This window comes from Lipophrys pholis, assembly GCF_963383615.2.
Source record: "Lipophrys pholis genome assembly, chromosome: 4".
NCBI classification, from domain to species: domain Eukaryota; kingdom Metazoa; phylum Chordata; class Actinopteri; order Blenniiformes; family Blenniidae; genus Lipophrys; species Lipophrys pholis.
The window spans coordinates 4,917,364-4,930,562 of record NC_137637.1 but is presented as its reverse complement, the minus strand read 5'-3'; the positions used below and the strand labels follow the sequence as shown (position 1 = coordinate 4,930,562).

The 13,199-nt window shown below is 42.7% G+C and overlaps 1 protein-coding gene across 1 annotated transcript in view; it reads left to right on the top strand.

Moving 5' to 3' along the window:
- LOC308108950 (receptor-type tyrosine-protein phosphatase gamma-like) overlaps positions 1 to 13,199 on the top strand; it is a gene marked incomplete at its 5' end in the record, with an annotated part of 501,371 nt that overhangs the window by 485,448 nt on the left and 2,724 nt on the right. Inside the window, 10 exons of the mRNA XM_080462281.1 lie at positions 628 to 762; positions 1,676 to 1,851; positions 2,642 to 2,777; positions 4,929 to 5,075; positions 6,002 to 6,095; positions 6,704 to 6,780; positions 7,900 to 8,028; positions 8,344 to 8,490; positions 9,489 to 9,631; positions 11,577 to 11,712. Coding sequence (XP_080318407.1) covers positions 628 to 762; positions 1,676 to 1,851; positions 2,642 to 2,777; positions 4,929 to 5,075; positions 6,002 to 6,095; positions 6,704 to 6,780; positions 7,900 to 8,028; positions 8,344 to 8,490; positions 9,489 to 9,631; positions 11,577 to 11,712 — 1,320 coding nt within the window. The remainder of the gene's footprint in view (positions 1 to 627; positions 763 to 1,675; positions 1,852 to 2,641; positions 2,778 to 4,928; positions 5,076 to 6,001; positions 6,096 to 6,703; positions 6,781 to 7,899; positions 8,029 to 8,343; positions 8,491 to 9,488; positions 9,632 to 11,576; positions 11,713 to 13,199) is intronic.

Here is a 13,199-nt window from a genome sequence, read left to right as displayed (position 1 = left end):
TGCAACATGGAACCAGACTCTGTCTGCATATTCAGGATTCAAGAGACCACTCAATACGATGGCATGATGAGCAATAGTGGATTGATTTTGATTCATGAGAATTATCTCAATAGTATTTTAGGTATGGAAGCTAATACTGGGATTACAGCTCAGCCATAGACATGATATAGACACATGTATGACTGCTGGAACATGTTTAACATCACCCCCATATTGGATGAGGATTCATTTTGCTCCCTTACATAATGATCCTGTCTTCATCATCCCGATCACAACTACTTGTCTGCTGTCTGTATCAAACTGAACTGGTACATATTTGTTGTGTAGTACAGCAAATTATTAGTATTTTGATTGTGTAAAGATCATATTCCTCAATGCACTGGAGGAGAAGAAGGTTCTCATCCAACATGGTGACTAATGAGGTGTCTTCCAATGATTATGACCACCATTGGTTTCTTTTTCTGGGAAATGGCTGATACATAGAAATACTACCATCTTGTAACCAAAGAGACTGGTGATCTGGGTTAAGAAAAATAAAAATAAAACTGAATCAGTGGACTCTGACGTGACCACATCACGATTGATGAGCCACTTCCTGTCAGTTAATGGTTCGATCCGGTTCCACAGAGGAAATGTGACCAGTACTGGCCGTCGGAGAACACGGAGGAGTACGGCCACATGGTGGTCACTCTGAAGAGCAGCAAAGTTCACGCCTGCTACACCGTGCGTCGCTTCACACTGCGCAACACAAAACTTAAAAAGGTGAGAAGAGGAGGAACAGCTTCGTTCTTAGATATATTTATTTATCTGTTAAAGAGCTAATACGGTTTATATTGTCAGTCATAATTAGCATTTTTATAAAGCAAGCAGTTTGAGTCCATGCAGTCTAAAATATTAAATAATATTATTATAATATAGTATTTTCTTTGCTTAAAAAGGGCAGATTCTTAAGATTAGTCCATTTTCTTACTACCACTTTTTCACACTTTGATTTTTAACAAACTTTTTTGACCCTTTTTTGGTGAGAGAAGTAAACAAAAATGAAATGAACACAAACTTACCTCGCAGCCTCTTTCAGATTAAGATGTCACCACAGCTAAATCAACACAAGAGATCTTTTCACTGCTCCATCAGATCAGTAAGGAAGTACAAGTTGTTATTTATTTAGGTTGCTTTTTGTTTGAACTTACCCAGAAATCCATAATTGAAATGAAGGACAAGGTTCTTTCATGAAAACATCTCACTGACCAGAAGCGCATTTGAAATGAATATTGTCCTTTACCTCCCCACTGCACCTGAATCCAAATCTCTTGAATAAAAGTCTGGAATGTGGTTCATCCATCCATCCATCCATCTATCTATATAATCCCTATATCATCTTTTATGAACCCATCATCCATTAATCCCTCCATTTATCCATCCTTTATCCATCCATCTATTAAATCCATTCATCCATCCACGTCATCCATCCATCCATCCATCCATCCATCCATCCATCCATCCATCCATCCATCCAGTCCCCCTCAATAGATATCTACTAGTTTCCTCAACCAGTGTGCTAACATTGCTCACCTGGTTTCACTGATGTGTGATTCCTGCAGCAATGACAGAAATCTTGTTTTCACTTCCCGCTATATCCTGCAATACAAACGGCCATCCTTTCTTTTCCGTGCAGGGTGGAAAGGGAAACTCTAAGTCTCGGGCTCAGGGTGAACGCACCATTCTCCAGTACCATTACACCCAGTGGCCCGACATGGGCGTGCCGGAGTACACACTTCCTGTGCTCACCTTCGTCCGCAGGTCCTCGGTCGCCCAGACGCCTGAAATGGGCCCCGTGCTCGTGCACTGCAGGTAGCATTCCTCATTCCTGAGTTCCTCTCCCCCGATTAGAAAACACCCAGAACAAGCAAGTGTGTATGAAGTCAGCTCAACATATGCAAAAGACATTCACTTCAACTCAAACCTTTGTATTTCAATGCTTAGAGCAGCAGCCTTGGTGAAGCTGCAGTCAGCCACCAGCTCATATTGAAGGGTGTGTTACACTCAAGCAGCCGGGGGGGATTATGGGTAATTGCCCACTGACTGTTGCCCTGAAGGGAATGAGTAGGGAGCTCGCTGCTATCACCTGCACTGTAATGGACGATAATAAAGTGTCACCCTGCAAACACAACACTCATTACCACCATTTCATAACAACACACACACACACACACACACACACACACACACACACACACACACACACACACACACACACACACACACACACACACACACATTATGCAAAGCACGTAGCAGGCAGTGACACACTCCTCACCCTCACCTGGTGGCTTTAAAGCAACAGGAGACGTAAAGTCGTAAAGAGTATAAGAATTAGTTGTAATGTCACAACTACATCAACTTATTATGCTTTCTGTGCCGTCTGCACTGTTCCTTATCTTGTTTGGAGCTTTTGTTTCAGTTACCCAGTCTGCAGCACTATTGGTATGCTTGTCTTCTTGTGGTAAAGATGTTGCATTGATCAGACCCGGCTGCTCTCTGGGTCTCTCGCTTGGCATGCAGGCCCAGGCTTCATGCGTAAATACAGGTTGCTGCTTTCCTTATCAGCTCTGTGACTGACTGTTGCTGTATTGTGTTGCAGTGCTGGAGTCGGCCGGACGGGGACCTACATCGTCATTGACAGCATGTTGCAACAGATAAAGGACAAGAGCACAGTTAATGTACTCGGCTTCCTGAAACACATACGAACCCAACGCAACTACCTAGTCCAAACCGAGGTTGGTATCTGCATCCTGGACAGAGCCGAGGGTCCATATATGTCATTGATGGTTTACACTTGATATTGCTGGCCAAATACACATCAGCTACATGATATGTTCACGTCTTGTTTTGGTGAAATGTGTTCGAAAATGAATAATGAATTAATGTTATTCTGCTGGGCTCAGAAATCAAGATAAGTTTACTCTACTTCAGTCCTCTGGTAGTTGTAATGATTTGGAATGATACATAAGAAGAGAGGTCATGGAAACACGAGGTCCGGAAACCATGAAAGTTTAAATGTTGTCTTGATGGTTTATAAATCGAGGTAGACGGGTATAAGTATTGATGTAAAGGTCTTTCTGTGTGGAATCAATATATGACTCAAACTCACTTCATTTTTTGATGCAGCCAGTGTCAATCTGCCAAATAATTCATGTGAAATGTTTTGAAGTTCTCAGTAGTTTGCGAGATGTAGAGGTTTGACCATTATGGATGGATGGATGGATGGATGGATGGATGGATGGATGATGGATGGATGGTTTTCGTGAGCAGCACTGCACAGGTCTGCTTATTTTCAAATTCAAAGCCTTTGTGGTTCTAAAAGTGAATTTGATACAAGCTGAACTTTAACATTTCTTTTATTCATAGAAAATATAAAGCAAATCCAAGATGGTTTGTAAATTTTTCGATCAATGTTGACGACTGATCAGACTTTAAAAAGAAACAACTGGCCTCCATTGGGATCAATATATTTAATAAATGGTCTATAGGCTTTGGCTATACAGCAAATCTGTACCACTTTATTAGTTTCACTGCACTTTACTTGATTGGACACACACACACACACACACACACACACACACACACACACACACACACACACACACACACACACACACACACACACACACACAGAGAGAGAGCAAGTTGCACTGGTACAATGACACATTAGAGTAACTCTAATATTAGTCTGGTGTAAGTGTACAAAACACATGCAGCCATGTTTCTCAGGATATAACCCAAAGAAACATGCATTTTATTGATCATCTTCTAAAACTGCACATTCCAAATATTCAAGGGAAATATCAACTGTATGAAGATAATGAAAACATACACAGATGTGTTTGAGTCATTTTACAATAGAAATATGTCTGTGCTGTAATCGGATACTATTTCAACTTAATCAGTTTTACCTTTAAAATTCAACCCAGTAGCTCTTGTGCTTATGCTACTAATACTGTATACATCACACAGGAGCAAAGCTTTCAGCACAAAGAGACATTCAAACAGTGGTCTAATTACATAACTATAAAATATTGTACAAATGTAAATCTGAAAAGAAAAGAAACATGCAAAAGTGTAACCTGCAAAAGAAAAAGAAACAACAACTTGCAAACACTTAGATTACAATGGGAACTGTTGTCATGGGTAACATAACCTAGGAAATATACAAGTATATGAAATTTATCATATTCAACATGATCCCAGGTCTTATTTACATAGTAATGTTTACAGTAACATAAAGTACATGGAGTTAACCTGAAACAAACATGAATGTTTATCAGTCATACATCCTGACACCATGTTGCTCCACCGACCGTGGGCCAAAGAAGTCTGGTAGGAGAATAGGCATATCCCTAGACACCTCCTTGTATTTCCAAGATGGCAGACATCGGGAAAACCGACTTTGAAAGTTGGAGTATTTCGTCCGCTTGGCTTAAAATTTGTCAGGAAAACCTGACCATTGTCTGTGTTTGGCTTGTTGTGGGCTTTTTCAGGTGTGTTAACAGTTAACAAGCTGTCCCTGCACGCCAGTTTGTCCGCTCAGTACAGGGTATCCGGTCTTATCCCCTCACCAGAAGTTCTTGTACTTGTAGTTATGTTACTTCAAGAACTTCTCCAGAAGTAGTTTGAACGTCCAGCGTCCAATTACATTTACCAAATGGCTTTTTAATGCCAACTGTAAATGACTTCTTTTTGCCTCATTGGACTAACACACTGATTTTCAAAGCATTTGCACATATAATACATATATTTAGCACATGTAGCACATATATATAACATATATAGCTAATGCTCCCTCTTGAGGTGCAGCCTGGCTCTATGCTCCTGCCGGCCTTTTGCTTCCATACACACTACTAAACAGCCGACCTGTTGGTGTGATGCAGGAGCAGTACATCTTCATCCACGATGCCTTGATGGAAGTCATTTCTGGGAAAGAGACGGAAGTGTCAGTCGGCCAGCTTCACAGCTACTTCAGCAGCATCAGAGCGCCGGGACACGGCGGCCGCACACGTCTGGACAAACAGTTCAAGGTGAAAGCACAAAACACACGGCCGGACGGAGGATCACGTCCAGAACAAATGCAACATGTCACGTTGAAACATTTTACTATTTACTTAGCTCACGGTGGATTTGATGATGGCGGCGCATCTCATAAAAATTGTGACATTGTCATGTTGACCAATGTCTGGGAGGCTGTCTGTATATGTGAGAGATTAGTTGCTGGAGTTTTGACGAGTCGTTTCTCATCTTTGTCTGGTGGGATCATGAATGTCTTCACGATATTACATCGAAGAACATTTTTTCTAATAAATGGACTAATGATAAATGGAGCCCCCGGCCAGCTCAGTTGGTAGAGCATGAGACTCACAATCTCTAGGTAAGGGGTTCGTGTCCCACGCCAGGTGTCACCTTCCCGTGGGCTCACCACCTGCAGGAAAGGTTCTTAATCGGTGCAATGTGACCTGGGTGACGGTGCTCAGACTGACACCCCCGCGACCCGGAAACGGATAAGCGGGAGAAGATGGATGATAAATGGACTAACTTATATAGCGCCTTTTTGCTGACAGCCGCCCCAAAGCGCTTTACATAGCTCATCACATTCACCCATTCACACACACATTCACACACCATTCTAAAATAGTTGTCCAGATTTTAGATGCAGTTTATCACAGCTTAATGAACCTCTGGTCATCTTCACATCTGATGTCATGTTCCAGTTACTTTTTTTTAAGCACTGTTTGATATTAAAGATCCAGGCTGTGAAAGCACTCAAAGTATCGGTGTAATGTTTGAAAAGCAATAAAACAATCAAATCCTCAATGCTAACTTGGTCTAAGAGCCTGTTTTGGAAATGAAACCTGAAGCCGACCTTCTCTGCTGATGTTCTCCGATGGGAACAAAGTCCCGGTGGTGGTTATGATAAGTCAGTGTGACTCTCCGTCTCCTCTCCTTCCAGCTGGTAACTCAGTGCAACTCCAGATTTACGGATTGCTTCAACGCTCAGAAGGAGTGCAACAAAGAGAAGAACCGAAATTCCTCCGTGGTGCCATGTAAGTAGGAAATGTCTCTCATACAGTATACACCCTCATATATACCTCATATATACACTCATATAAATCATGATCTATACCCATAGAGAGGCTTTTAACTTCTCCATGACAGATTGAGGGGTTCTGATTGAAATGTATTGAAAGAGTCACCAGTCACAGATTCAATATTTTTAATTGGAACAGAAAACCGGTCTTTGGTCAATCGCAGGTAACTTTACTTTGTACTTGTGATCAGACGGTTATCATAGCCATGTAATCATTATGTTATATCAAATCAAATACAGTTTAAATGTATTTTGCCCCTGACATGACTGATTAAAGTCTTTTCTTATCAAATTTGGGTTTTGCTGCTTAATTGTTGCTGGAGATGAGAACCAGACAAGTTTGTGAGAAAAGTGTCCATGAAGAATTGATCTGTGCTGCAGCTTTCACAAACCGTGATTGACAACCAGGTGGTTTCTCTTGTTATTCTGCTGCCGCTATTTCACAATCTGTTGACGGTCACTGGCTGTTCCAGAGCTACCGAGAACCGTCTCCACTGAAGCGGTGATGACACCGACCTGAACGCAGCGCTAACTCTCCCTCCCTCCTTGTTTTTCTGTGAGCAGCCGAGCGAGCCCGGGTGGGACTGGCACCTTTACCCGGCATCAAAGGCACCGACTACATCAACGCCTCCTACATCATGGTCAGCACTCCCACCTCTGTCAATCATTGACACACACAGTCGCAGCCACATTTTAGATGATCATTAACAGAGTAATAAAGTTTGTTTGTCTTTTTGTTGTGGCATGTGTCTTCACAGTCTTCAGGAACTCTTTAGAAACCATAACAAAGTTCTATCCAAAGCACCGTGCAGGATCAAATACATTGTCAGCACCCTAACATCAGATTATCGTTGCACTTTGTATTACTGTGGCTCTTGATTTTCTGCACCGTTTCTTTAGTTTGAGTGTTCCAGCTGGTAAAAGTTAAAACTGAGGTGACGAGAGACACCGTGCCTTATTAAAAAACTGGAAATGACCTCTAATCTGATGCTTTATGAATGGATGGGACACCAGACAGGGTCGCTTGGATTGAAATATAAAAAGTTTGAACCCTGTTATCTGACGCCTGGTCTTCACTTCATAAGTGGATCAAGACCTGGATTTGTTCTTGGTCCTTTTCTTACATTGTCGAGAACATGGGACTGGATCAGACACGAGTCTGCGCTCTGAAAATCTGAAAGGTTTGTGGAGATTTGTGGACACACGTGGAGAGTGTGTGAATGTTAAAATGAAGCAAAACCATCAAAATAGCCTATAGAAGACAAAAATGGACGAACTAAACCAGAACTGGACGCTGTATGGCAGAAATGCTCATCGTGAAAAGTCTCATTGGAAGTCTTATCTCATTGTGAGCTACTAAAGATGAACAGAGCGCGACTTTGTGAAAACATGAACGCTGATACACCGAGTTCATCTGTGGAGAAACACTGTGGCGTGTTTCTATTTGAAATAGGTTGAAAGACATTACGGGCACTTTAGATTAGTTAAAGGCCATGAAATATAAAGAAGTTTGCAGTTGAAATGACACTGTGGGTCAAACAGGAAACAAGTATTTCTTAAAGGAGCCACAGTAGGATGTCATATAATCTTCATTCACCTGTGGGTGGAGAGTTTGTTTGGTCCTAACGTAGAGCCTGAACAGTGAATGTCGAAGGTTGAGACATTGAAATTAGAGTCAAAATGAGACTAAATGTGCATCTCCGTGTTTGAGATGTGCAGCAGCTCCCTGACCATTTTTCTTCTTCCCCTCCTTTGTTCAGGGTTACTATCGAAGTAATGAGTTCATCATTACCCAGCATCCTCTGCCTCACACCACGAAAGACTTCTGGAGAATGATCTGGGACCACAACGCACAAATTATTGTCATGCTGCCAGCCAACCACGGACTGGTAGGACACACACACACACACACACACACACACACACACACACACACACACACACACACAGCCTTAATGCTGTTGAGTGAAGCCCCAGTGTGTGTGTGTGTGTGTGTGTGTGTGTGTGTGTGTGTGTGTGTGTGTGTGTGTGTGTGTGTGTGTGTGTGTGTGTGTGTGTGTGTGTGTGTGTGTGTGTGTGTGTGTGTGTGTGTGTGTGTGTGTGTGTGTGTGTGTGTGTGTGTGTGTGTGTGTGTGTGTGTGTGTGTGTGTGTGTGTGTGTGTGTGTGTGTGTGTGTGTGTGTGTGTGTGTGTGATCTCCTGCAGGCGGAGGATGAGTTTGTGTACTGGCCCAGTCGGGAGGAGGCCATGAACTGCGAGGCGTTCACTGTCACCCTCATCAGTAAAGACCGGCTCTGCCTATCCAACGAGGAGCAGATCAGCATCCACGACTTCATCCTGGAGGCTACGCAGGTGTGTGTGTGTGTGTTACTACTGTTAGTCTTTACAAATCAATAAGGTGTTATGTGTTCAAGTCAAGGGTCAGGTTAAGGCTTGGGTTTAGAGTGAGGTCAAAGGTTTGGGCTAACAGTGAGGTTAAAGGGTCAGGTTAAGGGTTTGGTTTAGGGTGAGGTTAAGGGGCAACGTTAAATATTAGGTGAAGCACTTAGGTTAATGGTGAGGATAAGGGTTTGGGTTAAGGGTGAGGTTAAGAGTTGGGTTAAAGGTGAGGTTAAGGGTTGGGTTAAGGGTAAGGTTAAGGGTTTGGGTTAAGATTGAGGTTAAACATTGGGTTAAGGGTAAAGTTAAGGGTGAGGTTAAGGGTTTGTGTTAAGGATTTGGGTTAAGGGTAAGGTTAAGGGTGAGGTTAAGTGTTGGATAAAGGGTTTGGGTTAATGGTGAGGATAAGGGTTGGGTTGAGGGTGAGGTTAAGGGTATGGTTAAGTGTTTGGTTAAGGGTTTGGATCAAATGTTGGGTTAAGGGTTTGGATTAAGTTTTGGGTTAATGTTGAGGTTCAGGGTTCAGGTTAATTCTAATAGTAGCTGTGAATGAGGAAACCTAAAGAAGTAAAGTCCAACACAATGTCTTCAAAAACACTCTGACTAGATGGTATTTTAGTCTCATAGAAATTCAAACAAATGAATTACAGCAAGTGCAGTGTCCCCAGTGGATATACAGTGTGTCAGTGCGCCAATCATACTTTTTATCATATTAAACACAATTATGGGATTAGGATTTTGAGCTCCAGTAATAAAGTATACAGTTGGAAATGGAAACGTGAGCTTTAAGCTCTACCTTGTATTTAGAACAGAAAACTGCTTCAGTCTGTTCAAGATGAAACTGAAACACTTCCATTCCTTGTTCCAGTTTGAGTTAGTTCCTACCAACATGTCCTCCACTGCATCAGCTGCTCCTCCGTCTAACTTCTGTTTTCCCTTTTCTGCTGCTTTGCTTATCTTCTACCTTGCAGGACGACTACGTTCTTGAGGTCCGTCACTTTCAGTGCCCCAAGTGGCCCAACCCCGACGCCCCCATCAGTAGCACCTTCGAGCTCATCAACATCATCAAAGAGGAAGCAGCCACACGAGACGGACCGACCATCGTCCACGACGAGTCAGTCTGAGTACCCTTCTCTGTGAAGTTTATGCTCTCACCCATTGATGCCCCTCTGATGCACAAACCACTGAGATGAATGTCGAGAGCGGAAACGTAAAGAGACGCACCAGACATTTGTCAACACCAGACCTGTGATTGTATTGCAATGTCTGAATACAAACTGTTTGACGACAGAGGGAGAGGCAGCGTTTGCTTCTTCACACACTCGGCTCCCTTCGGCCCCGCCCCGCGCAAACCGCTGCAAACGGCCCTGTTAGGCCTAATGAAAGTGTGGGCAGAATTGACTCGCATTAGCGTTCTTGAACGACGCTCTAATCCAGCGGCTCTCACTCATGTTTATTCATTAGAGTAATGAAGATTGCTTGTCGCCTCCTCCAGAAGAAAAGTGACTAATTGAGCACTTCATCTGGTGTGTGTGGCGCAGCTGTCTGCAGTACCTGAGAGATTGTCAGTTAGAGGCTCGTCTAATTGTTTGGTGCGCTCATTATTCAGCCGGCCGTGGGTTGTTAGCGCCTCTTTCCACCGCGCCGCTGACAGAGCTGCTAATGGAAGAGGAGAGCCTTCACGTGGCGGAGGAGACGGGACGCTCTCCCTGGAGCTTCGCAGCGGGGTCGAGCTTCAGAGCTCCACAGCATTCACTCACCGATCAATCTTAATGCTGATCGCTGAGGGTCTCACTCTGTCAGGGACCTGCTGCCTCCACATCCCAGACTCTGTCTTTACAACACATTTCAATCAGAAGACCGTGTTTATCTGGCAATAGCAGACACCATCTTTATTTTATCCAGACTTTAATGGAGCTCTAGGTTATCTTTAGGATTTTGCCAGGGACAAGGATGAATCTGCTTTTCCCTCTGTTAGTAAAGATCAGGGGTCTGCAACCTGCGGCTCTGGAGCTGCATGTGGCTCTTCAGCTCCTCTGCAGCGGTTCCTTGAAGCTAATTAAAATTTAGCTATATTTGCATTTCACACTGATTTTCAAAATTGGTTTCGTCTCCAAACTATAATCAGCTGCATGAGGTAAAACAGCTTAACCAGCTAGGATAGATGGACTTGTTAAAAATGGGAAAAAGAAAATGGTCTAACTACTCCAAAAAAAGTATAGATTTTTATTTATTTTTTAAGAAAAGAATAAAGAGAAAAGGGGGAAAAGTAAAAAATGGGGTGGGGGGGATTCTAGTGGTGCTCAAACTGCTCTAACAATTGGAAGCAGAGTGGCTGTAAACAGATAAATGGTTAAGTGGGGAAATCCATTTTAAATAAGGAGGAAAAATCTCTACAAATGGCCACAAAATCAAAAGAAATTATCAAATACATTTAAATTGTACCTATGACTTGATAAATGCAACCTCAGCTTTTATATGTACAGCTAATTATCTTTCTCTTATATTCAGATAATTCGCTAATTTGATTTGGTGGAAAATCCTGAAAACGGCTCCTTTGGTCATAAAGGTTGCAGACCCCTGGTATAGATGATATTTTACACACTTCAGCAACAGCAGGCTAAAGAACATTCCCCACCCATTACATAACTTTTTCCCTGATTGGCATCGTCTACTTTTCATTTGACACATTTTTTTTCTTCTTGGTGTCACTCACAGACTGATGAGACAAACTGAAATGTTCACAGCTTCTTTTCTTGACTTATTTTGTGACAAACACGAGAGAGTTTCATGATTCATCAGTTTGTCCTTCCTCAGGACAAACGTCCTGTTTTGAGGAAGTCCTGCTGTACACCGTCTTTTTACTGACGCTGTGTGTGTGTGTGTGTGTGTGTGTGTGTGTGTGTGTGTGTGTGTGTGTGTGTGTGTGTGTGTGTGTGTGTGTGTGTGTGTGTGTGTGTGTGTGTGTGTGTGTGTGTGTGTGTGTGTGTGTGTGTGTGTGTGTGTGTGTGTGTGTGTGTGTGTGTGTGTGTGTGTGTGTGTGTGTGTGTGTGTGTCAGGTTGGGATCAGTGTCAGCAGGTACGCTGTGTGCCCTCACCACCCTGTCCCAGCAGCTGGAGAGCGAGGGCGTCGTCAACGTCTATCACGTGGCCAAGATGATCAACCTCATGAGGCCAGGAGTCTTCACAGAAATTGTGAGTTCCCCGCTGAGCAGAGGACACATCAACCCGGATCTCCACGGGATCAATCAGCGTTATGATCTCAACATCCACTGATGACCCGAACTTATTAGAAAAGGTTTCACTCAGCGAGACACTTGGCTAATCTCGATACTTATTGATGAGCGCTATGAAGTCTCTGTCAATAAGCAGTAAATCTGTCTTCTCAAGTTATCGTACCGCAGAAACCTTTTTTTTTAATTTGATAATAATAACTACATAAACTCCTGAGATTTGTTCTGTTTGCTCTAAGAGGTTAAATGAGCCAGTTTGAAGAATGTAGAGTAAAAAGTCCAGATTTCAGCTTTCTGATGGAGTAAAAGTCAAAACTTTTCTGTTTAAATACTTTGTTACGTGTCACCTCTGCTCAACTTATCGAGTTCTTGAACATCATGAGGACGTTGCGGAAAGATGGAGGTCTGGGTTAAATATTGTAGGTCAGACACTAAGCATAAAGAACCCAGGGTGACATAAAAACACTGATGAACTGGCTCATCAGGACCACTGAGGGCGTGGACATTTGCATTTCTGGTGATCCGATCACAAGTGGCGTCGTGAGACAGTGGCGTCGCAGGAAAATACGTCATACATACATGGCATCAGTGCGCACCATGTTTTCATTTAATTTTCCTCAACCAGAATCCAGATGGGAAAAATGAAAAATGTAGGATCCAGTTTTAGTTGTTGATGTCCGTCTCTAATAGGTTGTCAAAACCCTTCTGAAGGAAATTCCTCATTACACTCAGACAAACATGTATTTCCAGCATTTAAAGTTCACGAAAGATACCCAGGTTTGTTGACATTTTAGCGTCAGGGAAACGCCCATAAATTCCTGAAGCAAGATCCCGTTTGTTCAGTTGATCTTGTGAGATCTTGATTTGCACTGGAAAAACAATTAATAATCATTTTCACAACATTTCAGACTTTTCTCTGGGCTTTACGACTCTTTCTTTGAGAAATTCTGGCTTTTTTTAGGCTGAATCGGTCAAATGTTGATATTTTCTCTTGAGCTGCTGCGACGCCATCGTTGATATCCCAGAAACCCTTGCGGCAGGTTTCCCAAGATGACGTCAGTGAGCAAAACAAAAACACAGTTTGATGGCTTCAAATTCTAGTTTGTTTGTTCACATATCGACTTTAGTGTGCTCGATTTAGGAAACTGTGATTTGGAAATGAGTGGAAACGAGTGGTGACGGTCTGGTTTTGGTGTGTTGGTTTATACTCTGTGAGAAGTGATAACCTTTTATAGGAAGTGTATTTCGAAGATTTTTCTCTGGTAAAGAAACTTTAAGAGAATGCACCGGTCTGAGAGTTATACAATCTTTCAAACTTTCCAAAAAAGCTCTGGAGAACCACTGGGACGTCTGTGCCTGGGAGACACGGTGCCTTATAGCCTTATAGCAGCCTGAGCGGAGGACAAGCTGGATGCCTCATAACTGGGGGGCCGAGCTGTTTAGTAGAAG